Genomic DNA, 27,752 nt, shown 5'->3' with positions numbered 1-27,752 from the left:
GGGGGGGGGGGGGGGGGGGACACAAAAATGTATTATTGTTAAATAAAGGTCATCTTCATTATAATCTACAATCTATAATAACACTCTGGGAACCTTTAGAATGACACACACCAATCATTTTTATTGGGTTTAAAAATTATAAAGACATTTCTAAAACCCTGTTACCACACTGAAGATACACAGGAGCTGACATATGAGTAAAACTATAAGATGGATCTAATCATTTTGGTTATCCAGCAGCTACTTACAACTGTTATATTAAGTTAATAGGACAATAAATTTTAATACTCTACCCTACTAAAAGTTATTCAAAGACAATTATTTTATTAGCAATAAATTAATAAGTAACTTATAATCTTATGAAGCTTCAATAATGTTATTCAATCCGGCAATAAACAGAAGTTATCCCTAGGAGTTTGGGTAGGAGTGGTGGTGTGGGGGACAACCTTCCTATGAATTGCCGTAACTATAGGTCACATACTTCTTGAGATATCGTCACCTTAGCGCAAAAAGTGAACAAGTCCTTCTTTAAGTCAATGCAGTTTTCCACTTTTTGCGTTGAGTATTAGATAGGTCTGATGACTATGTAAAACACTTTTTGAGGTATGCTGAACACAAATGATGGACAGATGGACAGACAGACAGAGGCAAATCTAAGTGCATCCAAAAACGTTTTATGTGGACACAAAAAAATGTATGAAGCTGTAAAAGGGCTGCTTTTTTCTTTTAAAAATAGAAAACTCATTTATTTATAACTAATAATTAAAAAGAAAGTCAAATTTCACAATACAACCACAAATAACATTAACAGTTATCTACACTTTTCCAAGCTGAATAACTCAATGTCTGATTGTTCAACTTATGATAAGGTTTCTCTCCCTTGGATTGTAAGTGTGATATCATATCACATTGTTTTTGCTTTTAGTATTCCAAGATTTTGTCTTTTATATTCAAAAGTGAAAAGAGAGAATTCTTGGAGAATTTAAACAGTGCTAAAACAACAATTTCATATAAAGATTAGAGTGGCTACATATTTACAAAAGGGAAGTAATAAAATATTCTCTATTTAAACAAAACAATTTATCAATTTTAAAATTTTCTGAGAAAAAAAAATGTGTACAAAAATAGCAGATGACATGAAACTTCTGTAAAATGAGATATTTGAGCCGCGCCATGAGAAAACCAACATAGTGCGTTTGCAACCAAGATGGATTCATACTATTCACTTTCAAACCCTATTCCATTTAGAGAAACCATTAGCGAACAGTATGGATCCTGACCAGACTGCACAGATGCACTATGTTGGTTTTCTCATGGCATGGCTCATTTCAAGAGGCTAAAAATTCACTATTTTTAACAATGTGTGTGCTTGGCAGAATTTGGCTATATATGCCCAACTTGTGAAACACATAACACTATCAGCTCTTTTACAAGCAATTATATCTACTGCAAATACAGACAGGCAGACAGTAAAAACAGCAATAATCAATCAATCATCAAAAGGTGTACAAAAGGATTTGTAGAAGAAAATGGTCCAAAATTTCGAGAAACTTTGAAAGTTAATGGCAACATGTAAAATAATTTGCTATTATTACGCTGATATTTCATTATAATAAAAACTGTCTCATAAAGCATGAAAATCTTAGTAAAAGGACTCCTTACCAACATTTTCATCAAACTTTGAAGATGAATGCCCAGTTGTTTTTGTTTTTGTACAAAAAAATGGCAAAAATATCTATATCTGTGACGATTCAGAAGCAATTCTTTATGCTTTATAAGACATCTGTTTACATTAAACATCAAGGCAATTAACTTCTGAAACTTCCAAAAATTATAAGCCATTTCCCACTGCAAATCCTGTGTAACCCTTTCTGACATTTGTAATACTTTTGTTCCTAGTCTCATTTACAAATCTTATAAAGCACATTTAACACAAAAGCTTTGTAAAGCGGCTAAAATTTTAATTTCAACCATAATCTATTCTGGTTTTTTCTTTGGCGAGCTGGGATACTGTTGAGACAAGGGAACTAGGCTGAGCAGCATCAAATGACGCTGGTATTGCTTGCTGTTCCGGAACTGTACATCGGTACCATGTAGACGATCCAGGACGCCAAGCACTCCATAGTTCTGATTAAACCTGTAAATGGTCAATATAATGTAAATGTAAAATTTAACATTTTCTGTTGACAAAAGGAATTTTGTGTTGATAGATGAAAAAAGAAAACAAGAGAACAGCCTCTGGGTGCCAAAACTTACCTGACAAGGGCCAGACATTAAGCGATATGCAAGACAGAGTTACTGGCTCTGTCTAACTACCCAAAATTTTAACCAAGAAATCAAAATGCAGATCATAATTCATACAAAATGTGGACAGTGATATTTTTTTGACCCACTCACTCAAAAAGTGATGACAAACTAGTGACTAAAGTTTCAAGGCTATAGCTGTAATAGTATTCAAGAAAAGTGGATCTAAAAATTAACTAAGAAATACCAACTTTCTAAACACAAATGAGCTATAATTCTGAAAAAAAAATGCAACAGGGTGTTAATAGTTCATGCTCTTCTTATTTACCTAAAGATAATAGACTGGTATACAAACTTTCGAAACTCCCGGGGATATTTCAATTCTTTTCAATTAAAGTTAACTTAAACAATGCCAAAACTGAAGATATAAGACGTTAAAACAATACTCCTCATGATTTAAAAATCAAATGAGAAAAACCAAAAAGGCAATTAGAGTGAAATCATTTAATTCTGTGAACATGTAGGTAATTTGATTGTTTCAACCATGTCAGCTATTTCATAAGGACATGATTTCATGAATTTCAAATGTAGAAGTGAAATTTATAATGAAAACTTCATCAATTCATTAAGCTTTCAAATTCCAGAATTGACAGAACCTCAGAAAAAAAAAACAAGAAATTTTGTTTACCATGAATTGTCAAGATTTTACAATATCTTACTTGAGGTGATGATAATCGTGTGCCTCGGGGGACGGAAACAGAGGGAGATGGTATCCACAGTGGGAGATTGTTGTCGACATCAGTGCAATGCTGAACCACAGTAATGCGGTCGCTGAAACAGGAACATTTTTAATTTATAAAAAAAAACATTTCATCACTGTAACACCTATGTAGGAAATTCTTTTGGAGTAAAATCTCAGGTCCAGCAAAGTGAGTCCCTGGGGTAACAAGTTTAATAGCAATTGTGAGTCAAAGGTTCTCCACAATGCTGTTTAGAGAAATGTTTTCAAAATATATTCCTTCTTCTCTCCTATCTCATTTAAAGAATGTCCGCACTAATGAATGGAGAACAAGCACGACTTGCAAGAGATCTTTGTAACAACTTCAACATAGGATTACATCAGGTAGTGGATGCATAATGACAATTGGCAATCCTACTTGATTATGTATTCTCAGAATACAATTTCTTTTTCTGGAGATGCTGATACTCCATGATGAGATTTAAGAACTAATGTATAGAAAAAACGTGCTTTAACGTTATTAATGAATGGAAGAGCTTATATGTTTGCCGAAGAAATTTCACAAGGGCATAGCCCAAGTGAATTACACTGGCAATGTATAACCGATTTTGAATGTATTAATTAAGGTATTCTCAAGATACTGGACTGAAGCCGTTTTTTGTAACAACAGTCACCTTGACATTGACTCACAAACATCAAGTTAGAGGATAATAGATCAAAGCATTCTTATATTATTCTGCGGAAACAAAGTTTCTAGCAGACAGAATACCAGTAAATACCACCTAGTACTTCCGTTTAAGCATATAGGGATGACACAATATCTTTGACCTCTAACTGTGACCTTGACCCCTGTGCTAGGAATCTGAGCATCATATGCATGTAACACATTGCCTAATTATGGTTTGTATTTGCCAAGTGACCTGAATATCCCTTTATGCATACAAAAGTTACTGACCTTATTTTTTTTTACCTCCAAGTGTGACCTTGACCTTTGAGTTCATGGTCTGGGCCTTGTACATGACATAATTGTTGATTTATGGTGATCATAATTATGTGCTCAATTGATTATTTTGAAAATCCAACTATGTGTGGTAAAAAAGCTAGACTGATAATCATATGTATAAACTTGCAATGACATATAAACATCTAGCATTTTGAATTAATATATTTACTGCCAGTAATAAAAACACTAGCTTTATTCAATACGAATATATTCAGTAAAACAGATGTTAACCCTTAGCCTGCTAAATTTCTATAATAAACTTGTCCATCTTTCAATCTGGACAGTACCATTAAGTTGTAACAAGGCAGTCTGAAAGACAGCTAAATCCCCAACCACTGTTATAGTAAAAGAAAGAGTAAACCTTTGACCTTTAGCTGTGACCTTGACCTTGAACTGACATGGCTGACTCATGAATTCTGCACAACGCCTTGATGAGGTGATCATTTGACCAAAGTTTCATGAAAATCCTTCAAGGGGTTTAGGAGATACAGAGCTCAAACCTTTGACCTTGAGTTGTGACCTTGACCTTGAGTTTACATGGCTGACTCATGAGTTCTTGATGAGGTGATCGTTTGACCCAAGTTTGATGAAAATCCTTCAAGGGGCTTAGGAGATACAGAGTGGACACAAAATGGAAGGCTCAAACTTTTGACCCCTAGTTGTGACCTTGACCTTGAGCCGGCATGGCTGACTCATAAGTTCTGCACATCATTTTGATGAGGTCATCATTTGACCCAAGTTTTATAAAATTCCTTCAAGGGGTTTAGGAGATATAGAGCAGACACGAAATGGAAGGCTAAAACCTTTGACCTTGATACCGAGTCGGCATGGCTGACTCATGAGTCCTGCACATCGCCTTGATGAGGTGATTATTTGACCCAAGTTTCATATGAATCCTTCAAGGGGATTAGGAGATACAGAGCGGACACAAAATGGAAGGCTCAAACCTTTGACCCTCAGTTGTGACCTTGACCTTGAGCTGGCATGGCTGACTCATGGGTTCTGCACATCAACTTGATGAGGTGATCATTTGACCCAAGTTTTATAAAATTCCTTCAAGGGGTTTAGGAGATATAGAGAGGACACAAAATGGAAGGCTCAAACCTTTGACCTTGAGTTGTGACCTTGACCTTGAGCTGACAAGGCTGATTCATGAGTTCTGCACATCGTTGAGGTGATCATTTGACCCAAGTTTCATGAAAATCCTTCAAGGGGTTTAGGAGATATGGAGTGGACACGAAAGTGTTACAGACAGATGCACGGAAGGACAGAGACCATTCCTATAACCCCCCACTACTTGTTGCGGGGGGATTAAAAAGGGGTGTTAACCAAAAAGATACTGACTGGATGGCAGACAGTGTACTTCATGATCAGACTGCAAGGATATGCATGCTGATCATGATCTGTACTAGTCCCAAGGGCAGAATCAATTGTGTCCAGCATGATAAGGGTTAAATTATCATGACAATTTAGACTCACTACTGTCATGCTGATCTGATCTGCTATCAATCTTGTAGTTGTAAACATTGCTTTTTATCTAATTTTGAAAAAAGGCCATACCTGGGTAATACCTGTCTGACATTTGTTATACTAGGACTTTTCCAGGAAGCTGACTCAAAATGTTTCTCCTGTGTAATATTTTAACATTTATATTAGTCATTATATTATTCAGTCTGCCTTGCTGGTTAAGCAAGTTACACAGAAAACCACAAGTAAAAAGGGTCACAAGTTTAACCCTTATCATGCTGAACACTACTGATTCTGCCTTTTCAACCATTGCAGAATATGATCAGCCTGCACATCTGTGCAGTCTGATCATGATCTGCACTGTTCTCCTTCAGTCAGTACATTTTTTGGTATGCACCCCTTTTAGCTGTAAATGGTACTGTCCAAAGTGAAAGATGGACAAGTTCATTACAGAAATTAAACAGAATAAGGGTTAATGCAACAGTGAGGTGTATCTGCTCCTTGACGATTTCACTGAATATGAAGTCACTTATAATCCACAACTGAGACCTTGGGAGAAGATGTCAGTTACTTGCAGAAAACAAGTCAGTTCTAGAACAGTAATTCAAGGTCACTGGTATGGTAAATTGACAGCTGTTGCATATATAATTGAAATGTTGCTACACTGGCATAACAAACTCATCAAACAAATGAACCGCCTCGATAGCCTAGTGGTTGAGCGTCTGCTTCGAGTGCGGGAGGTCGTGGGTTCGATCCCCGACTGCGTCATACCAAAGACGTGAAAAATGGTACCAGTAGCTCCCTTGCTTGGCGCTCAGCATTAAAAGGGAAACTGGCTTCTTCTCTAATACCCTTGTGGCGATGGATTCCATCAGGAACGAGGTGTCGAGAGTGATTAATATAAGTTGTAGAACTTCCTTCACAATCGACCTAAAATAAATTCTGTATAAACTAAACAAATGAACATCTTCACAACAGTCACTTAAATACTTACCAAGATGGGATCCCATGAAGAGGGGACCCAGCGCTGGAGGAAGAATATTACTGATCAGGTGCTCTATTGGGTGAGCATATATAGCCACTATGCCGATAGGAGCCGTCCACTCATGGTGCCTCTTGTGAATGTGTTTATACAGACGTGGGTGATGTAGTAATCTGAAATAGAACAATCCATGAAATTGAACATCCTTTCAAACCTCACATTGAAAGGGATAGGTAAGTAACCTGCTGTGCTTTTAGAACTTCATTTACAGATGTAGTGCAATAATTATAATGGTCAGATTCTAGACTCAAAATTTCTGTGACTTCTCTGTTTGTCTGCTAGTAATATTCCAATATTTTTTTTTTATAAAATGACTTCTTTCAATTCATCTTTCTCTTATAAACTGGGTAAAAATGAATCATAAAAAACTAAACTTCCCTTAATTATTTTATTGAGTTTAGTTTATACTCATTTACTTATTTTGTTCCACTAAAGTGAACACTTCAAGCTTATTGAAATTACTCTCAAGTCCACTTTCTGGAAAAACTATATAGTTCCATGCGAGAAGGCAAGGTTGTGTCAGTGGTGTTTGAACCCATGACCTCTTGCATGAGTGGCTAACTTCTTAACCACTGGACACTTGCTCTCTTTTCTATGGCTTTAACATTTTAAGCCTGCTGGCGGCAATTGATTTTGCCTTTGTGACCTGTGCAGACCAAGATCAGCCGGGCGCACGTCCATTCAGGCTGATCAGTGTCTGCACTGTTCTCTGTTCAGTCATTAAATTTTCAGTGAACATCCCTTTGAATAACAAGAGCACCGCCAAGCGGGGCAATATATGCCCAAAGGGTTATATCATAGGATGGGAGCAAAACTAAAATAAAGAACTTGACTGCTGTAGCCCAAAGGACTGGAACAACAAAAGGAATACTTCAAAAAACAAATCTAAGTCCACAAAAAAAATATTCAAAGTCTACAAAAAAAAATCCTTATCAGGTACAGGTATGTAAAAATACACCTAAAAATTGGAGGTACCATCAATGTTGTACCAGAGAAAAGTGGTCTCAGCTTTTCCCTACGGCCAATAATAAAAAAGTTTCAAAATAAGCTATTTATAGTAACATAAAAGGGAAGTAATTCAAAAAAAAATTATATTAAGTGAACAAAAAGAGATCTGCCAAAAAAAAACAAGAGCACTGCAATGCAGAGCAATATACACAAAGCAAAGTCATATAAGACCTTTGACCCTTAAGTGTGACCTTGACCTTGAAGCGAGTCATCTGCAACATGCGCTCTGCAAGTCGTCTCAGTGTGGTGAACATTTCTGTCAAGTTTCTTTGAAGTCCTTCCAGCAGTTCAAGAGTGACAACGCGGACACGAAACAAACTGATATGACATTTGTCTCCTAAGTGTGACCTTGACCTTGAAGAGAGACATCCAAAACATATGCTCTGCATGTCGTCTCAGTGTGGTAAACATTTGAGTCAAGTTTCCTTGAAATCCTTCAAGGGGTTCTAGAGTTACAGAGCGGACACGAAATTGCTAACAGACAGACGGAGGGACGGACACCAGCGTCATAACATAATACGTCCCTTCGGGCATATAAAAAGTCAAGTGGAAGTACAAAAGTTGTACGGTGGGACGGTCTATTTCAGGAATTTAGCAGGGTAACTGTTAAGTCACACTGTCACAACGTGGGTCATATGGCAACTTTTCAGTATTTGACAACCGAGAATCAATTGACCCCCTCTGGGCATTTTTCAGGCTAGGGCAAGCAGCCAACTGGATGGCTTCCTGTAACAAACATATAAACTGGCTCGAACCCACAGAGATGAAGGGCAAATGATCTCAAGTCACTGACCTTAACCATTTGGCCAGAGAGCCCTATAATACCTTTTTTAAAGAAGACATTTGTAATACCTGTGTGAGTAATAGAAGAAGAACTCCTCAACAAGTGAGAAGATGAGTATTTCAAACATCACCCAGGGAAACGATGGTAACTCTCCACCAATTGAGTTTCCACGCTGTTGAAATGCAAATGCCACACCGTAACAAAACACCAGTCCAATTACAATCTGGTTGAACAAAACCAGCTTGAGAGTTTTCTTAAATTGTGGCATGTCCAACTGAAAATAGAGCAAATACAGAAAGAATTAAAATTCCAGTCACATGACAAACAAGGGGGTCATGATGACCCTGGATCGCTCACCTGAGTAATATGAGCTACACGTTTTAAATGTCAAATGATGCTAAAATATTTAGAAAGTAGGTCTGTAGGTCACAGTTATGGTCACTGAGTCAGAGAAAGAAGGTCAAGGTCACAGTCAAGTAATCCCTAATCGCCTGGGGTCATCAGGTAATTATAATTAAACAGTCTAGAAAATATGATCTGACAATTTTTGAAGCATTTTTTCCTGTATAACTCATATAACAAGTGACCCCCCAGGGTGGGGCCTCTTTTCATCCCATTGGCATAATTTGAACAATCTTGTTAGAGATCCACTAGGCAATGCTACATACCAAATATCAAAGGCCTAGGCCTTGAACTTTTTTATTAGACGAGCTTTAGTTTTTTTCCTATATAAGTCTTTGTTAAACTTGGTACCCCCAGGGCACGACCTCTTTTCACCCCAGGTACATAATTTGAACAATTTTGGAAGAGAAACACTAGGAAAGGCAACATACCAAATATCAAAAGCCTTTGCCTTGCAGTTTCAGACAAGAAGATTTTTAAAGTTTCTTTCCTATATAAGTCTATGTAAAACTTGAGACCCCACCAGACAGGACCTCTTTTCACTCCAGAGGCATAATTTGAACAATTTTGGTAGAGGACCACAAGGCAATACAAAATACCAAATATCAAAAATAAAGGCCTTGCAGTTTCAGACAAGAAGATTTTTAAAGTTTTTCCGATACAAGTCTATGTAAAACTTGAGACCCCCCGGGGCAAGGCCTCTTTTCACCCAAGGGGCATGATTTGAACAATTTTGGCAGAGGACCACAAGACAATGTTACATACAAAATATCAAAGGCCTAGCTCTTGTGGTTTTAGATAAGAAGATTTTTAAAGTTTTTTATATATGTCTTTGTAAAACTTGTGACCCCCGGGGTTGGGCCTCTTTTCACCCTAGGGGCACAATTTGAATGATCATGATAAAGGACTATAAGATGATGTCATATGCAAAATATGAAGGCTGTAAGCCTTGAGGTTTTAGACAAGAAGATTTTTTAATTGTTGAGTTTTTCATGGAATTCAATTCTTTGAATAATTTTGAAAGGGGGCCACCCAAGGATCATTCCTGTGATATTTGGTGTAATTCTGCCCAATGGTTTTTTAGGAGAAAATTTTTTTTAGAAAATGCTGACGGACGGATGAAGGATGACACACGACAGACATTAAGCGGTCACAAAAGCACATCATGAGCCTTAGGCTCAGATGAGCTAAAAAAAAACAAAACAAACAGATAATAATTAATATATGGAAGGAAACTGAAGTAATTCCTTTCTAATACTTAACTATTGTGAATTCATAAAAAATGTACATTACACAGAAATGAAAAAAAAAAAAAACACTCAAAACTAAATTGTTACTAATCACAGTGAATCTAGTAACTAGCATAATATTATGACTGTTGGTAAGAAATCTCAATTTGAGGCAACCTTCAAAGCCAGTCCAAAAAGCAGAAACTGAAACTTGTAGATAACGTGAATATTATTCATGTAAATTTCTTGCAGAATGGGAATATCCATGCAATTCTCTTTGGTTACTGTTTTTGCAGAGACTTGGCAGAACCTAGTCATCACCTTAATATTGTTAACAGTGACACAGGAACCAGATTTTCCCCACCTGAAACCAATAAAACAATTAATTTACAGAAATCAATGATATTTGTTTAAAGTGATAAATAATTCATAACTGACCGTGACTTCTTCCTGTATCTTGTACTTTTTCAGGCTTTGTGGTATCCCGGTTATATCCAGCAACATAAAGAATGAATTACCCAGCCAGAACACACAACTGGAAACCAACCACATTGCTGTAAAATAGAAATGAGCCACGCCATAAGAAAGTCAACATAATGGGTTTGCGACCAGCATGGATCCAGACCAGCCTGCGCATTCGCGCAGTCTGGTCAGGATCCATGCTGTTCACTTTCAAAGACTATAGCAATTAGAGAAACTGTTAGCGAACAGCATGGATCCTGACCAGACTGCGTGGATGCGCAGGCTGGTCTGGATCCATGCTGGTTGCAAAGCCACTATGTTGGTTTTGTCATGGCACGGCTCAAATGTAGTAAATGTTTGAGAAATATTGTTAATAGTATTAATGATATGTTGATCAATCATGTTGAAGATTCCTAAATAAATGATCTATGACATCATAACACAATTTTTGTCATTACAAAAGTTGACTTTCTAATAATGCCCCATAAATTAATCTAGCAAAATTTTCACCCTTAACTATTTAAATAAATATAAGAATAAATAAAGTAGAGGTACAACATGCCTAAACACCAGATAGGTTTTAACTGTATTTATTTATAGATTTAAGTACATGTAAAATTATTTCTTGTTAGTACTCAGAATTGTGCCAAATGACAATTCCTGTGCATTGTGTTCAAAAATACCAAATTTCTTTGAACCATAGTGACATGTATAGCTTTTTATGATCTTATTTTAGCCAAATCTCACAGATACATCTGAATTTCATCATGATAAATCAATGAGAATGCATTTTTTTATTCTGATAAATCGATGCAGAAATTTGGACTGATTTTCAATATATAGACAACAGTCAGATTCTCAAAATTAGATAAGGAATGTCAAAAGAACAGCATTTGGGCAAAACTAGAACTGTCACAGGAGTGACTTATACCCCCACAATACGGTCTTGTCACAGAAGAATGGCAACCATAAGTAATTTTAAAAATACTTAGAATAATCATAACAAGAGGACCATGATGGTCCTGAATCGCTCACCTCTTCCCACATGACCCAGTTTTGAGTATGACGTCATCTTTTCTATTATCTGACATAGTGACCTAGTTTTTGAGCTCATGTGACCCAGTTTTGAACTTGACCTAGATATTATCAAGATAAAAATGCTGACCAATTTTCATGAAGATCCATTGAAAAATATGGTCTCTACAGAGGTCACAAGCTTTTTTTATTATTTGACCTACTGACCTAGTTTTTGATGGCACGTGACCCACTTTCGAACTTGATCTAGATATCATCAAGATGAACATTCAGACCAACTTTCATACAGATCCCATGAAAAATATGGCCTCTACAGAGGTCACAAGGTTTTTCTATTATTTGACCTACTGACCTAGTTTTTGAAAGCACGTGACCCTCTTTCGAACTTGACCTAGATATCATCAAGGTGAACATTCTGACCAATTTTCATGAAGATCTCATGAAATATATGGCCTCTACAGAGGTCACAAGGTTTTTCTATTTTTAGACCTACTGACCTAGTTTTTGACCGCACATGACCCAGTTTCGAATTTGACCTAGATATCATCAAGGTAAACATTCAGACCAACTTTCATACAGATCCAATGAAAAATATGGCCTTTAGAGAGGTCACAAGGTTTTTCTATTATTTGACCTACTAACCTAGTTTTTGATGGCACGTGACCCAGTTTCAAACTTGACCTAGATATCATCAAGGTGAACGTTCTGACCAATTTTCATGAAGATCTTGTGAAATATATGGCCTCTAGAGAGGTCACAAGGTTTTTCTATTTTTAGACCTACTGACCTAGTTTTTGAAGGCACGTGACCCAGTTTCAAACTGAACTAGATATACATCAAGGTGAACACTCTGACCAATTTTCATGAAGATCTTGTGAAATATATGGCCTCTAGAGAGGTCACAAGGTTTTTCTATTTTTAGACCTACTGACCTAGTTTTTGAGGGCACGTGACCCAGTTTCGAACTTGACCTAGATATCATCAAGATGAACATTCTGACCAACTTTCATAAAGAACCCACAAAAAATGTGACCTCTAGAGTGGTCACAAGCAAAAGTTTAAGGACGCACGGACGGACGACGGACACCGCACGATCACATAAGCTCACCTTGTCACTTTGTGACAGGTGAGCTAAAAACGTGAAAAAAACTTACCGCTTTAAAAAAATTTTTTTTACTCGTCTTTGGAGTACTTCATCCTGGGCTTCTGCAGAGTAAGTAATACTAGTATATGTGCCCAGGATGATGGATGAGGTAAATATAAAACTCTCTAATATTAGAGATACACTAACAGTGAATACAAAAAAGTGTCTTATTGACACATGTTACCACAGAAAAATGTATTTACTTTTTACAATTAGGACTTATAATAAAAAAGTTAGAAAAATGCCTAAAATATTGAAAATCTAAAAATAGAATTTCTAAAAATAGACTAATTCTTGGAATTTAAGGGAAAGTAACTCAGTACAAAAGTTAAACAAGAGCTGTCACAGGAGACAGCGAGCTCGACTATTTCGATGATGGATAGTGAAACTGGGCACATCTGAGGAAGCTGGAGCTGTCACTAGGGTGTTTAATGAATCCAATGGTGGATGAAGATATTGCACAATAGCTTGAGTCTGTGTCAAAAATATTAAGTTATAAGAGGGATAAAGATAAAGTGTATCAAAACACTAAATAAGTATAATTCTAAGCAAAAAGGGGGCATAATTCATAAAATATTGGTGCAAGAGTTATACACCTTGTGTCATATGATAAAGGTAATGATGTCGAACAACTGCTTCAAATATGAATCAAATCCATTCAGTAATTACTAAGATATAGTGAAAACGCATCAAAATTAACTTTAAATTCTAAGTAAAAGGGGCATAATTCATGAAAAATTGGTGCCAGAGTTATGCATCTTGCGTCATATGATGTGGGTGATAAAATGGAACAACTATTTTCAGTCTGAATCAAATCCATTTAGTAATAACTGATATAGAGTGAAAGTGCACCAAAACTTTAACCTGAAATTCTAAGTAAAAAGGGGGATAATTCATAAATATTGGTGCAAGAGTTATGGCTCTTGTGTCATATGATGTGAGTGATTATGTTGAAGAACTATTTTAAGTTTGAATCAAATCCATTTAGTAATAACTGAGATAGATTGAAAGTGTATCAAAACTAACCTTAAATTCTAAGTAAAAGGGGGCAAAATTCATGAAAAATTGGTGCCATAGTTATGCACCTTGTGTCATATGATGTGGGTGATAAGATGGAACAACTATTTTAAGTCTGAATCAAATCCATTTAGTAATAACTGAGATAGAGTGAAAGTGCACCAAAACTTTAACCTGAAATTCTAAGTAAAAAGGGGAGATAATTCATCAAATATTGGTGCAAGAGTTATGGCTCTTGTGTCATATGATGAGAGTGATGATGTTGAACAACTATTTTAAGTTTGAATCAAATCCATTTAGTAATAACTGAGATAGAATGAAAGTGCATCAAAACTTTAACCTGAAATTCTAAGTAAAAGTGGGGGATAATTCATTAAATATTGGTACCTGAGTTATGGACCTTGTGTCATATGAAGTGGAAGACGATGTTGAACAACTACTTTCAGTTTGAATCAAATCCATTTAGAGTGAAAATGCACCAAAACTTTAACCTAAAATTTTAAGTAAAATGGGGAGATAATTCATCAAATATTGGTGCAAGAGTTATGGCTCTTGTGTCATATGATGTGAGTGATGATGTTGAACAACTATTTTAAGTTTAAATCAAATCCATTTAGTAACAAGAGATCACAGAGTGATCCTGGCGCCCACCATTGAGCGATTTTTGATTGTTCCAAATTTCAAGACTCTCTTAAGGTCAAAATCAAGGTCAAATATCATTTCAGTACACATCACTGTGCATGTGGTCTATGCATGTGGTCCAAATTTGAAAGCTGTAGCTTTAGAAATGTGAAAGTAGGTCACAAGATCAATTTCAAGGTCAAAGTTCATTTCGGTATACAAAACTATGCATGTGCTTCAAATTTGGAGGCAGCAACTTGAGAAATGTGACAGTAGGTACTAGATAAAAATCAATGTCAAATTTCAATTCAGAACACAAAAGTATGCATGTGGTCCAAATTTGAAGCCTGTAGCTTGAGAAATGTTAAAGTAGGTCACTAGGTCAAAATCAAGATCAAATTTCATTTCAGAACACAAAACTATGCATGTGGTCCAAATTTGAAGGCTGTAGCTTGAGAAATGTGGAAGTAGGTCACTAGGTCAATGTCAAGGTCAAAGTTATTTTCGGTCCATAAAACTATGCATGTGGTCCAAGTCTGAAGGCTGTAGCTTGAGAAATGTGAAAGTAGATCACTAGGTCAAAATCAAGGTCAAATTTCATTTTGGAACACAAAACTATGCAAGTGGTCCAAATTTGAAGCCTGTACCTTCAAAAATGTGAATGTAGGTCACTACGTCAATGTCAAGGTGAAAGTTTTTTCCAGTGCACAAAACTATGCATGTGGTCCAAATTTGAAGGCAGTAGCTACAGAAATGTGAAAGTAGGTCACTAGGTCAAAATCAAGGTCAACTCAAGTCAATGTTCATCTTGCCACTCAAAATATTCATGTGGTCCAAATCTGAATGTTGTAGGTTATTGACAAGAAGATTTTAAAAGTTTTTCCCTATATATGTCTATATGAACCATGTGTCCCCCGGGGCGGGGCCATATTTGACCCTAGGGGAATAATTTGAACAAACTTGGTAGAAAACGACGAGATGATGCTACATAAAAAATATCAAAGCCCTAGGCTTTGTGGTTTGGACAAGAAGATTTTCAAAGTTTTTCCCTATATAAGTCTATGTAAACCATGTGACCCCCAGGGCGGGGCCACATTTGACCCTAGGGGGATAATTTGAACAACCTTTGTAGAAGACTACTAGATGATGTCACATACAAAATATCAAAGCCCTAGGTCCTGTGGTTTTGGACAAGAGGTTTTACAAAGTTTTTCCCAATATAAGTCTATATAAATCATGTGACCCCCAGGGTGGGGCCATATTTGACCCTAGGCGGATAATTTGAACAATCTTAGTAGAAGACCACTAGATGATGTCACATGCAAAATATCAAAGCCCTAGGCCTTGTGGTTTTGGACAAGAGGCTTTTCAAAATTTTTCCCTATATAAGTCTATATAAACCATGTGACCCCGGGGCGGGGCCATATTTGACCCAAGGGATATAATTTGAAACATCTTGGTAGAGGACCACTAGATGATGCTTCATACCAAATATCAAAGCCCTAGGCCCTGTGGTTTTGGACAAGAAGATTTTCAAAAATTTTCCCTATATCAATCTGTGTAAATTATAAAAATAAACAAAGGGCCATAACTCACTCAAAAATTGTTGAACCAGTCTGATTTTCAGGGGGGACACAACTAGGGTACCAATACATCATTCTGACAAAGTTTGGTCAAAATACCCCCAGTAGTTTCTGAGGAGATGCGATAACGAGAAATTGTTAACGGACGGAATGACGGATGGACCACGGACGCAGAGTGATTTGAATAGCCCACCATCATCAGATGGTGGGCTAATAACTGAGATAGAGTGAAAGTGCATCAAAACTTTAACCTGAAATTCTAAGTAAAAAGGGTGGATAATTCACGTAATATTGGTGTGAGAGTTATGGCCCTTATGCCTTATGATGTGGGTGATGAAGAGGAATAACTATTTTAAGTTTGAAACAAATCCATCAAGTAATTACTGAGATAAGGAGAAAAAAGAGAAAGTGTAAAAAAACTTTAACCAAGATGGGGACATGGAAGGACGCCGATGCCAGGCTGAGTAGAAGAGCTCTCCATATACTTCGTATAGTCAAGCTAAAAAAAGGTTACTTTCCTTTGGCTCTAAGCCAATCAGAATGACATGTAGTGAAAATAAATCAAAATTAACCTTAAATTCTAAGTAAAAGGGGGCATAATTCATGAAAAATTGGTGTCAAAGTTATGCATCTTGTGTCACATGATGTGGGTGATGAGATGGAACATCTAATTTAAGTTTGAATCAAATCTATTTAGTAATAACTGAGATATAGTGAAAATACATCAAAATTCATCTTAAATTCTAAGTAAAAGGGGACATAATGCATGGAAAATTGGTGTCAGAGTTATGCACCTTGTGTCACATGATGCGGTGATAAGGTGGAACATCTATTTTAAGTTTGAATCAAATCCATTTAGTAATAACTGAGATAATAGATTTTGCGACGGGACGCGACAGGACGGAACACGACAAAACTGACTCCTATACAGCCACCAACCAAACATGTTTGGTGGGGGTATAAAGATGTGACTAAAGAATCTAAAAGTATCTTACCAGCAAAACTAAACATAAATTCATTGTCATGACCCCACTTGTTGTAGATGTAGTCCCAACAACTCTGCCAGAGACTCCCAGTTGCTCCCCATATTCTGTGAATCTGCCTGCAAAATTTATAAATAACATTTCATTTAATTTTCAGACAGTGTGCATTACTTTTGACCTTTAGCCTGTTGGTGGCAAGTGATTCTGCCTTTGTGACGAGTGCAGATTAATAATAACACACACCTGGCACTAATGCTCTGCCATAAATAACTTTTTTTAGTCTAGTTTTGATACAAATTCTGGCAACAACACAAGCAGATTTATAAACAGGTTATGGATGACTTTATTTCCACTTAATATTGCAATAACTTAATTTGAAAACAATTTCCAAATTTCTTTTTTTCCATAAATCTGCCAATTAACTTCACAAACTGAACATGGTTTTCAATTATTCATGTTGTTGAGAGTAAAATACAAATGGTTTTCTTCTCTGTTTTGAACATTTCTCTATTATTAGCAGACAGTTTAAAAGTTTAACCCTTACCATGCTGAACATGATTCATTCAGCCTTTGCGACCAGTGTAGATCATCAAGATCTGCACTGTTCGCCATTCAGTCAGTATCTTTTTTGTAAGCACCCCTTTTAACAGCTAATGGTACTGTCCAAACTGACAGATGGACAAGTTCATTACAGAAATTTAGCAGGGTAAGGCTTAAAACACATACTGACTATGAATTATTTAATACATGAAGAAATAACACATACCAGCAAAAGTGAGGTTGACAATATCTTAAGATCTGGCCTCTGTCATTTGTTTATTACACTGGACAACAACTATTAATTGGAACATTTGTCTGTACCACGGTTTTGGAAATGAATTAGTCCAACTAATTTGATGCGATCCTAGGAAATATTGAATTTTATATCTCGTTGCCCGTCACAAATATAAAACAATCTGACCGTCGGAATTATTTTGACTAGGAAATGAATAACACTTATTCTTCGTCACCTGATGAAGTCATTGGAAAACTTGCTCGTTTGGGGTTTCAGAAACAAATATAACTGTTAGGGACTGATTATATAAAACAATCATCACTCAAACAGAAATGTTTAACAATGAGTCTATAATTCACCTAAGGTATTCTTGTAACTTTTTCAGGTTGGGCAAAAGACAAGGAGTCAACCTCACAGCTCCTCAAAACCCTCAGATGCCCTAAGAGGCCTATACTGGCTGAAATATTTGACCACTTTGAAACTTCCTTTCAAGACTTGATAATTAAATTATTAAATGAAGTTATAAACTTTTACATTACATCTAGATTCCACAGTCAAGGTTAATTAATACATTTCATTTCATGCTTTTCAGTGAATTATTAAAACATTAAAATGAAATTTATCTGTGATCTAGAGGTTGTGGATTCGAATCCCTGTGAGAAGGTACATTGAATACACTCACAATCTCTCACCAAGACGCAAATACAGTGTGATCAGAAAGTCCAGGAAGCTGTCACTAACATCTTAGCCTACATTCAGATAGCTTCCTCTGCTCCTCCAATGAAAGATTTCAATGCTGAAAAAGTTCCATAGCAGTCAAGAGAGCTCAAAGTGCATGTGTTTCAACGTCAGCCTCCCAGATCACGTTTAGCTATGAAACTATCCAGATAACACAAACCAATTTGGCAATGTAAACAATTAACCTAAATCTGTAATTTTAAATACTCAGGTCAGTCAATCAATCTGGGCAATAACTTGAATCCAAGTGTTCACTGAATTTACTACTGAATAGTGCATGCACTGATCAACTCAGGATGTGCAGGCTACTTGGCTGATGGTCGCAAGGCAATATCACTTGCCGCCAGCAGGCTAAAGTTAACATTTAAAAACACATCCTTACCAATGGAATGAGTTCCTAACTGCAGCAAACAGTAGAAGACCTGTTCCCATAACAAACAAATACTTCTTCACTGAGTCTAACAGCCGTACAGACTTAGATCCTTTCACTTCTTTGGCCCCACTGGACTCTGGATATGCCTCAGTGCCCATATTGTAATACCTTGAATAAAAAGGCGTTATTTCAGAAAAGATTATACAAGTAACAAGGGTATTTTCAGCAGATGTTTATTAAAATATAATTACATGTACTTCTTTGATTTATTATTAACAAGTGAATGAAGTCCCCTACTGGAAGGCACCTTATTGTTTCTACTGCAGTATAACATAATGAATCGATATATGTCAATGATGTATAAACAATATTGTACTCTATATACAATATGTTATATACATGAAAAACCTATAGTTGCTTTCATATGTATTTATTTTGGCCAATTATGAAAAAGTTATCATATAAGTTATAGTAACAACAAAGGAAAATTAGTAAAAAAAAAAAAAATCTATTAGAAAAAAAAAATATTACAAGTCCACACAAAACTCTTTACCAGGTAGAGATAGGTCAAAATACATCTAAAAATTCAATGTAACACAGAAAAGTGGTCTAGATTTTTCTCTATGGCCAGTAATAAAAAAGTAACAATATAATCTATTTATAGTAACAACAAAGGGAGGTAATTCTTAAAACAAGAGGACCATGAAGGCCCTGTATCGCTCACCTGACCTATTGACCTAAAGATCATTAAGATCAACATTCGGACCAAGTTTCATAAAGATATGGTCATAAATGTGGCCTATAAAGTGTTAACTAGCTTTTCCTTTGATTTGACCCAGTGCTCTACATTTTGATTCCACATGACCCAGATTCGAACTTGACCTAAAGATCATCAAGATTAACATTCTGACTAAGTTTCATGAAGATACAGTCATAAATGTGGCCTCTAAGGTGTTAACAAGCTTTTCCTTTGATTTGACCTAGTGCCCTAGTTTTGATCCCATCTGACCCAGATTTGAATTTGACCTATAAATCATCAAGATCAACATTCTAACCGAGTTTCATTAAGATATGGTCATAAATGTGGCCTCTACAGTGTTAACTAGCTTTTCCTTTGATTCGACCCGGCAACCTAGTTTTTGATTCTACATGACCCAGACTCAAACTGCACCTTGAGACCATCAAGATAAACATTCTGACCAAGATTCATGAAGATATATTACAAATGTGGCCTCTGCAGTGTTAACAAGCTTTTTCTTTGATTTAACCTGGTGACCTTGTTTTTGATCCCAGATGACCCAATATCAAACTCGCCCCAGATTTTATTGAGGATAACATTCTGACCAAGTTTCATTAAGATTGGGCCAAAATTGTGACCTCTAGAGTGTTAACAAGCTTTTCCTTTAATCTGACCTGGTGACCTTGTTTTTGACCTCAGATGACCCAATATCAAACTTGTCCAAGATTTTATTGAGGGTATCATTCTGACCAAGTTTCATTAAGTTTGGACCAAAACTGTGACCTCTAGTGTGTTAACAAGCCTTTCCTTTGATTTGACCTGGTGACCTAGTTTTTGATCCCAGATGACCCAATATCGAACTCATCCAAGATTTTAATTAGAGTAAAATTCTGATCAAGGTTCATCAAGATTGGGCCAAAATTGTGACCTCTAGAGTGTTAACAAGCTTTTCCTTTGATCTGACCTGGTGACCTAGTTTTTGACCTCAGATGACCCAATATCAAACTTATCCAAGATTTTATTGAGGGTAACATTCTGACCAGGTTTCATTATGTTTGGGTCTGTATAGATATAGTTACAAATGTGACCTCTAGAGTGTTAACAAGCTTTTCCTTTGATTTGACCTGGTGACCTAGTTTTTGACCCCATATCACCAAATATCGAACTCGTTCAAGATTTTATTAAGGGTATCATTCTGACCAAGTTTCATTAAGATTGGGCCAAAATTGTGAACTCTAGAGTGTTAACAAGCTTTTCCTTTGATTTGACCTGGTGACCTAGTTTTTTACCCCAGATGACCCAATATCAAATTCATCCAAGATTTTATTGAGGGTAACATTCTGATCAAGTTTCATTAAGATTGGGCCAAAATTGTGACCTCTAGAGTGTTAACAGTCAAAATGTTGACGACGGACGACTGACGGACGGACGACGACTGACAACGGACACAGGGCTATCACAAAAGCTCACCTTTGAGCACTTCGTGCTAAGGTGAGCTAAAAAGGGTGTCTCATGGCAATGAACATTTGTGCCAAGTTACATCAATATCTCTCCATGCATGGAGAAGAAATGCTCTGGACAAAGTCATTCTTAAATTTAACCTTTGACCTCTAAGTATGACCTTGACCTTAAACCTAGAGACCTGGTCCTTGTGCACAACAATCCGTCTCATAGTGGTGAACATTTGTGCCAAGTTTCATCAAAATCCCTCCATGCATGAAGAAGAAATGCTCCAGACATAGTCATTTTTGTATCTGACCTTTGGCCTCTAAGTGTGACCTTGACGTTATACTTAGGGCCCGGGTTCTGCGCATGACATGTTGTCTCATCCAGAGAAATATTTGTGCCAACTGATATTTAAATCATGCCTTGCTTGACAAAGTTATAGACCGGACAGGAAAAAAATCCTATTGACCTTTGATCTCAAAGTGTGACCTTGACCTTTAAGCCAGGGTTCTGGGTGTTGCGCATGACACGTCATCTCATCATGGGGAACATTTGTGCCAAGTAATATTAAAATCCCTTCATGGATGGGAGAGTTATGGACCGGACAGGAAAAAAGCCCTGTTGACATTTGACCTCTAATTGTGACCTTGACCTTTGAGCTAGAGGTCTGGGTCTTGCGCATGACATGTTGTCTCCTCATGGGGAACATTTGTGCCAAGTGATATTAAAATCCTTTAATGAATGACCGAGTTATGGACCAGACACGAAGCAGACCCTGTTCATGCCATGTTAATGTTAGACTGCTAAGTGTATGTGTATGTGTATGTTCGGGTTTAACGTCTTTTTCAACAATTTTTCAGTCATATAAACGACGGTGTCTACTTGTAGCAGTGAGCACAATGCCCAACTTTATAGTGCTGCCTCACTGGAATATCACGCCGTAGACACATGGCATGATACCCCACCCAGTCACATTATACTGACACCGGGCTGACCAGTCCTAACACTATCCCCTTAATGCTGAGACTGCTAAGTGTAACCTTGACCTTTGAGCTAGGGGTCTGAAAGTTGGGCATGACACATGGTCTTATTATGAGGTGCATTTGTGCCAAGTAATGATAAAATCCCTTCATGAATGGGAGAGTTATAGACCAGACAGGAGAAAAGCCCTGTTGACCTTTGACCTCCAATTGTGACCTTGACCTTTGAGCTAGGGCTTCGGATCTTGCGCATGACATGTCGTCTCCTCATGGGAAACATTTGTGCCCAGTGATATTAAAATCCCTTAATGAATGACAGAGTTAAGCACTGGACACGAAGCAGACCCTGTTCATGCCATGCTAACATTTGACTGCTAAGTGTGACCTTGAACTTTGAGCTAGGGGTCTGAAAGTTGGGCATGACACATCGTCTTATTACGAAGTACATTTGTGCCGAGTTATATTAAAATCCCTTCATGGATGGGAGAGTCATGGACCGGACAGGAGAAAAGCCCTGTTGACTTTTGACCTCCAATTGTGACCTTGACCTTTGAGGTTGGGGTCCGATCTTGCGCAAGACACTTCGTCTTCTCATGGGGAACATTTGTGCCAAGAGATATTAAAATCCCTTAATGAATGACAGAGTTATGGACTGGACACGAAGCAGACCCTTTTCATGCCATGCTAACATTTGACTGCTAAGTGTGACCTTGAGCTTTGAGCTAGGGGTCTGAAAGTTGGGCATGACACATTGTCTTATTATGAGGTACATTTGTGCCAAGTAATATTAAAATCCCTTCATGGCTGGGAGAGTTATGGACCGGACAGGAGAAAAGCCCTGTTGACCTTTGACCTCCAATTGTGACCTTGACCTTTGAGGTAGGGGTCCGGGGTTTGCGTGTGACACGTCGTCTCATCATGGGGAACATTTGTGCCAAGTAGTATTAAAATCCCTTCATGGAGTTATGGACCGGACAAGAAATTGCGGACGGACGGACGGAATGACGGAAAAGCGCATTCCTATAGTCCCCTAAACTGGTTTTCAACCAGTAGGAGACTAATAAGTGGGAGAGATGAAAAAACAAATTCTTTTGTTGGGGAGGTAAGTATTGAAGCTCAAGAGAATCTAAGAAGCAATTTAAGAGATGTTAGTGTGAAAAATATAACAGGGGCCGAAACTGGTTTAGATGGAGGCTGGGGGTATTGTGGGAAATTTGCAGGTGTGTATAATTATAGGGTAGGTAGAGAGGTAGTGGTTAGAAGTAGGGTAATGGTTTTGAAGTGGAGCATATGAGCTAGGGATACTTGTACTAAGAATTATAAGTCAAATTGACAAGAGTGCTATAAATTTAAACCAACAATACTGACCACAGTGTCTGACCCTAAACCAAACAAGACCTGTTTGTAAAACATATATGCCCCCCTCCCATGACAGGTTGTTTCATTTTCGGTCCCGGGACCTACTAATACCCAAAACATTAGAGGTCATCTACTTCATAAGCCCAATCATGCTATCCAGTTTGAAGATACTGGTTCAAGTTGTTCTCAAGTTTAAAACTGAGTGGAAACTGTTTTCAAGGTTCAGTCCCCTGAGACCTTGACCTTTGACTTACTGACCTCAAATAAACAATGACTAGTATCAAGTTTGAATGTTGTTGGTCAAGTGGTTCTCAAGTTACAATGCAGAAATAGTTTTCAAAGTTCACTGGTCATGTACTTCAAAAGCCCAACCATGCTATCAAGTTTGAAGATTCTGGGTCAAGTGGTTCTTAGGTTATTGAGTGATTAATGTTTTCAAGACTGAGGCCCCTGTGACCTTAACCTTTGATTTACTGACCCAAGACAGTAAGGGTCATCTACTTCATAAGCCCATGGTATCAAGTTTGAAGGTTCTGGGACATGTGGTTCTGAAGTTACTGTGCGGATATCAAAGTTCAGGCCCATGTGACCTTGACCTTTGACCTACTGAGCCCCCAAAACAATAGGGGTCATCTACATGATAAGCCCAATCATGGTAACAAGCTTGAAGGTGCTAGATCAAGTGGTTCTCAAGTTGATTAGAGCAAACATTTTCAAGGTTTGGGCCCCTAAGACCTTGACCTTGGACCCCTAAACTATAGATGACATCTACTTCATAAGCCCAATCATGCTACCACACTAAGTTTGAACTTTGTGGGTGACTTGGTTCTCATGTTTTAGGCAGAAACTGTTCTGACTCTAAGGACCAGCTGACCGACGCGAATGACAGGAGCAAAGCAATATACTGGTACCCACTCTTTTTCGAAGGGGAGGGGTGGGAGCATAAAATGTGTGCTCTTTACTAATTACGAATAATGCCTGTGTGAGGTTTGATAATCATTTGGGCATAACTAAGTTAGGAAAAGTAGTGAGATTGTGAAGCTTACCCCTGCACTATCATAATATTCAAACCCAGTGACCTTGACCTTTAGGATACATAACCCTAAACTATAAGATATTTGCTATTTTTACTACCGATTATGTGAAGTCTGATGATATAATGGAAAGTAGTTAAGAAGATATAGTGGGAATTATAAGCTTGCTACAAAACTTTATCCGCATAATATCACAATGTTTGAACACAGTGACCTTGACCTTTAAGATACATGAGGTTAAACTACCCGATGTCTGCCATTTACCAATACCAACCCTTATTTGAATTATGATGATGGGTCGTCAGGAGATCCAGTAACCAGACCTCTAGTTTCTGTGTTTTGAAGTTTGGTTCCCAGACCCCTAGTCACATTCACATTTTTCAAGTACTGGTACTAGTTTTCTTTATTTCTATTGCATTGAAAGACTTACTCCTGTCCCTTATTTATAATGTTTGTATTGCCATATTTCTAATATATTGTTTTAATTTTCTTCATTTAACAGTGTTAGTAACTCCACCAGGTTGTTTCTATATTGACATTTTTAAAAAAGAATTCCCCTGGCTTTGAAGAGTCAGATAAAAATGTGCTATTTTTGAGGCTTATTTGTTTGTTTGTTTTGGGTTTAACGCCGTTTTTCAACAGTATTTCAGTCATGTAATGGCGGACAGTTAACCTAACCAGTGTTCCTGGATTCTGTACCAGTACAAACCTGTTCTCCGCAAGTAACTGCCAACTTCCCCACATGCTTAAAATCAACTTATAAATTGTTTGCAATTTTAAAACAAGAGCTGTCTAATGACAGGGGGCTCAACTATCTGAAGCCCTTCCACCTAATACAAATTACATACAAAAGCTTTAGCAACATTTTCTTAGTCGAGCAAGGGGCATAATGTTTCTTAGAATAGATGTAAATCAGAGTTATGAAACTTTGCCAAGTGAGGTCATCCCATACTGCCAAGTATGGGTGGTGAATCCGAAAACATCTGGTCAAGTAACTCCTGAGAAAAATGCTTACATCATCGTGCAAAACTTTAATCAAAATTCCTATGATAAAAAGGGGCCTAATTTTGACAAAATACAAGCTAGAGTTATGCAAATTGTCCCATGAAGTCAACTTGTGATGCAAAGACCTTTAGAGAATCTGAAAACATTTGGTCAAGTAATTCCACAGAAACACATTTACATGCACTAGCTGTCAGTCACAAAATTTCTATGTTATAAAGGGGCATAACCTTAATAAAAGCTGGAGTAGAGTTACTTGCCTTGTGAGGTTATCTCATGATACCAAAGAAATACATGACTGTGTAAAGTTAAAGCAGTTAGCCTAGTAGTTTCTGAGAACCCTGCTTTTTACATACAAAACTAAACTTTTTCCTGAAATTCTAAGTTAAAAAAGGCCAAGCATAATAAATCTTAAAAAAATAAAAGCTAGAGTTACGTAAATTGTCCTGTGAGGTCACCTCATGATGTCAAAGACGTATGACTTGTGAAGTTTGGAAGCATGTGGCCCAGCAGTTTATGAGAAACCTGCTTACATGCAAAACTGTAACCTTTTGTGATGCCTATGTACACTGAAGCCTGATGAAAGAGTGATTTCAAAAGCTCTACTATTTAAAAAAGTTCAACCAGTACAGTCAAACATTATAAACCATGCAGGGTTTTCCCTTGGAAATTTTGATAGGGGGTCATAATGACCCCTTCAAGTTTGACTTTGGGGGTCATTTTCAATCTCAGGGAGTCATTTTTGTAACTTATACTAAAAATGAATAGATAATGAAACTATATGAAAATCCAAGAGAAACCACTGTGTTTTTATATATTTACTAAAATTTAATGTGACCTTTATAATTTTTTTTTTTCACACTTTATTTTTTAATATCAAGACTGCAGTTTCAACCCTTTGACTTGAGTGCATCTGCGTGACTAATGGAACTTTGATGACGAGCAAGTGTAGTGTTGCAAAAATATTCACAGCCCAATACGTATGGATTGCTTTGGCTCAAATTAATACAAGGCCAGCATTTCATCTTGCCATTTTCGAAAAACAGCCAGTTGGATTTTGACAACCATTAAATGTTTGCAGATTCAGTTTCGGTTTTGTTCGAGGTCGAAGCAATGACAGGGTTTTCTTCACATGCAGAAGACGGAAAACATGTACTTTATAAATCTTTCGTTGGTGAGCCATTTTTGTTTTACCAGTATACCTTACTACTTTGAACCTACGTGCGAATTGGTTACTACCTACAATATTGGCTACCAAAATTCGCTCTGCCATAATTTCAGCCGCATTCAGAATTATTTTGACTGTCATTTTGAAAATCAGTGTGCTTTGTGCAACGGGGAAAACCCTGCCCATGCATGCAAGACAGCCAAGCTGTTGCATTAATTGCAAAATCTAAGTTGGATGTTTCTAAACATATTGAAATTGTAACAAAATTTGCTTCATTACAGTGACCTGTGCTATGTTTAAAAGAGCTTAAATGTAAAAACTGAAAAATTGACAGTCATACAGTTGGCAAGGGCTGACGACTAACTAAGGGTGCCAGTTACTGTCCCCAACTTGCAAAAAGTCACAGTCAGTGATCAAGATGTCTTTGTACAGTACTGAATAGTATTTCACAAAAATAAAATTTAGATAAATCTATTGTTATAACAACCAAATAACAATGTGGTTATGTCATAGTAACCGATATTATTTTAAACGTTACACATACTGACCTCTTAGTTTTTTCGCAGTTCGCTTTTAAGCGTTACTGTATACGTTACCAGGCAAAAAATATGAAAGAATTCTAAAACAGATATCTGTTTTAATTAACAGATTATGTACTCACGATGTAGCGGGCGTTTTCTCCACAAATTAGGAAAAATTAAAAATTATTCTCAAATGTCAATAGAACGGAACACAGGTGCCAGACACATAACCAAATATTTTACTTAATAGACCTATATATGTATATAATAGACTTTATATACATATATAGGTCTATTAAGTAAAATATTTGGTTATGTGTCTGGCACCTGTGGAACGGAAGTACACACAAGACGTAAATAATATCTGTTACGTGCCGTACCTGATTCAGGGACAGTTTTTCCGGATACCCGTGTTACTGTCCTTTAACCATTTCAGTCTTATATAACAGGATAGTACCTTTAATTTTCGGAGATAGAAAACAAGATAGAAAACTCTGAAATGTTCAAAGAACGATGAAGAGCAGCAAAAATATCGTTGCATTTTTTCGATATTGCATGGGCAATGCAACAAGACCGACTGGACGAAATGGTCAGAAATCAGTCACCGTCAGCAATACACTATTACTTTTTACTTCCCAGTTTTGATATATTTTAAGTTTGACGAAATATTTTTGCTTGCATTAATATACTGAAATACTATGCAAGACTTAGCTTAAGCAGAAGGATCTATTAACCTATTAACTGAAAATTAACTGCTCCCCCCCCCCCCACCTCTCTACGAATTATGCCATGATTCAAAAATACATTTTATTTATTTATTAATGTAAATATTCATGTAAATAAATAAAAAGTAA

The 27,752-nt window shown here is 36.9% G+C and overlaps 1 protein-coding gene across 2 annotated transcripts; it reads right to left on the bottom strand.

Moving 5' to 3' along the window:
- Positions 1-17: 17 nt before the first annotated feature.
- Positions 18-27,133, bottom strand: LOC123557162 (fatty acid hydroxylase domain-containing protein 2-like). 2 transcript variants are annotated; one of them, XM_045348459.2, is made up of 8 exons: positions 27,039-27,133; positions 18,659-18,817; positions 16,776-16,882; positions 10,357-10,472; positions 8,356-8,561; positions 6,448-6,608; positions 2,964-3,075; positions 18-2,137 (listed from the first exon to the last, which is right to left on the bottom strand). In XM_045348459.2, exons 2-8 carry the CDS (start codon positions 18,805-18,807, stop codon positions 1,978-1,980), a joined length of 1,011 nt encoding a protein of 336 aa, XP_045204394.1. In that variant the 5' UTR covers positions 18,808-18,817; positions 27,039-27,133; the 3' UTR covers positions 18-1,977. The 2 variants fall into 2 exon arrangements, with proteins under 2 accessions (XP_045204394.1, XP_045204395.1); XM_045348460.2 differs by having other exon boundaries at positions 26,926-27,046.
- Between the last annotated feature and the right edge of the window lie 619 nt (positions 27,134-27,752).

The sequence above is a fragment of the Mercenaria mercenaria genome, chromosome 5 (assembly GCF_021730395.1).
Source record: "Mercenaria mercenaria strain notata chromosome 5, MADL_Memer_1, whole genome shotgun sequence".
In the NCBI taxonomy this organism is placed as follows: Eukaryota; Metazoa; Mollusca; class Bivalvia; order Venerida; family Veneridae; genus Mercenaria; species Mercenaria mercenaria.
The sequence above is the reverse complement of the archived record's forward strand: the minus strand, read 5'-3'. Positions and strand labels throughout refer to the sequence as shown.

What these genes read in the sequence shown, in the direction of transcription:
- LOC123557162 (XM_045348459.2), bottom strand. Translation starts at nt 18,807, where the DNA reads ATGGGCACTGAGGCATATCCAGAGTCCAGTGGGGCCAAAGAAGTGAAA. An exon ending in TTCTTCTATTACTCACACAG is followed by an intron (nt 6,609 to 8,355) that starts GTATTACAAATG and finishes GTTCTATTTCAG; the next exon opens with ATTACTACATCACCCACGTC. An exon ending in CTTCATGGGATCCCATCTTG is followed by an intron (nt 3,076 to 6,447) that starts GTAAGTATTTAA and finishes TTCCTGTTTCAG; the next exon opens with CGACCGCATTACTGTGGTTC.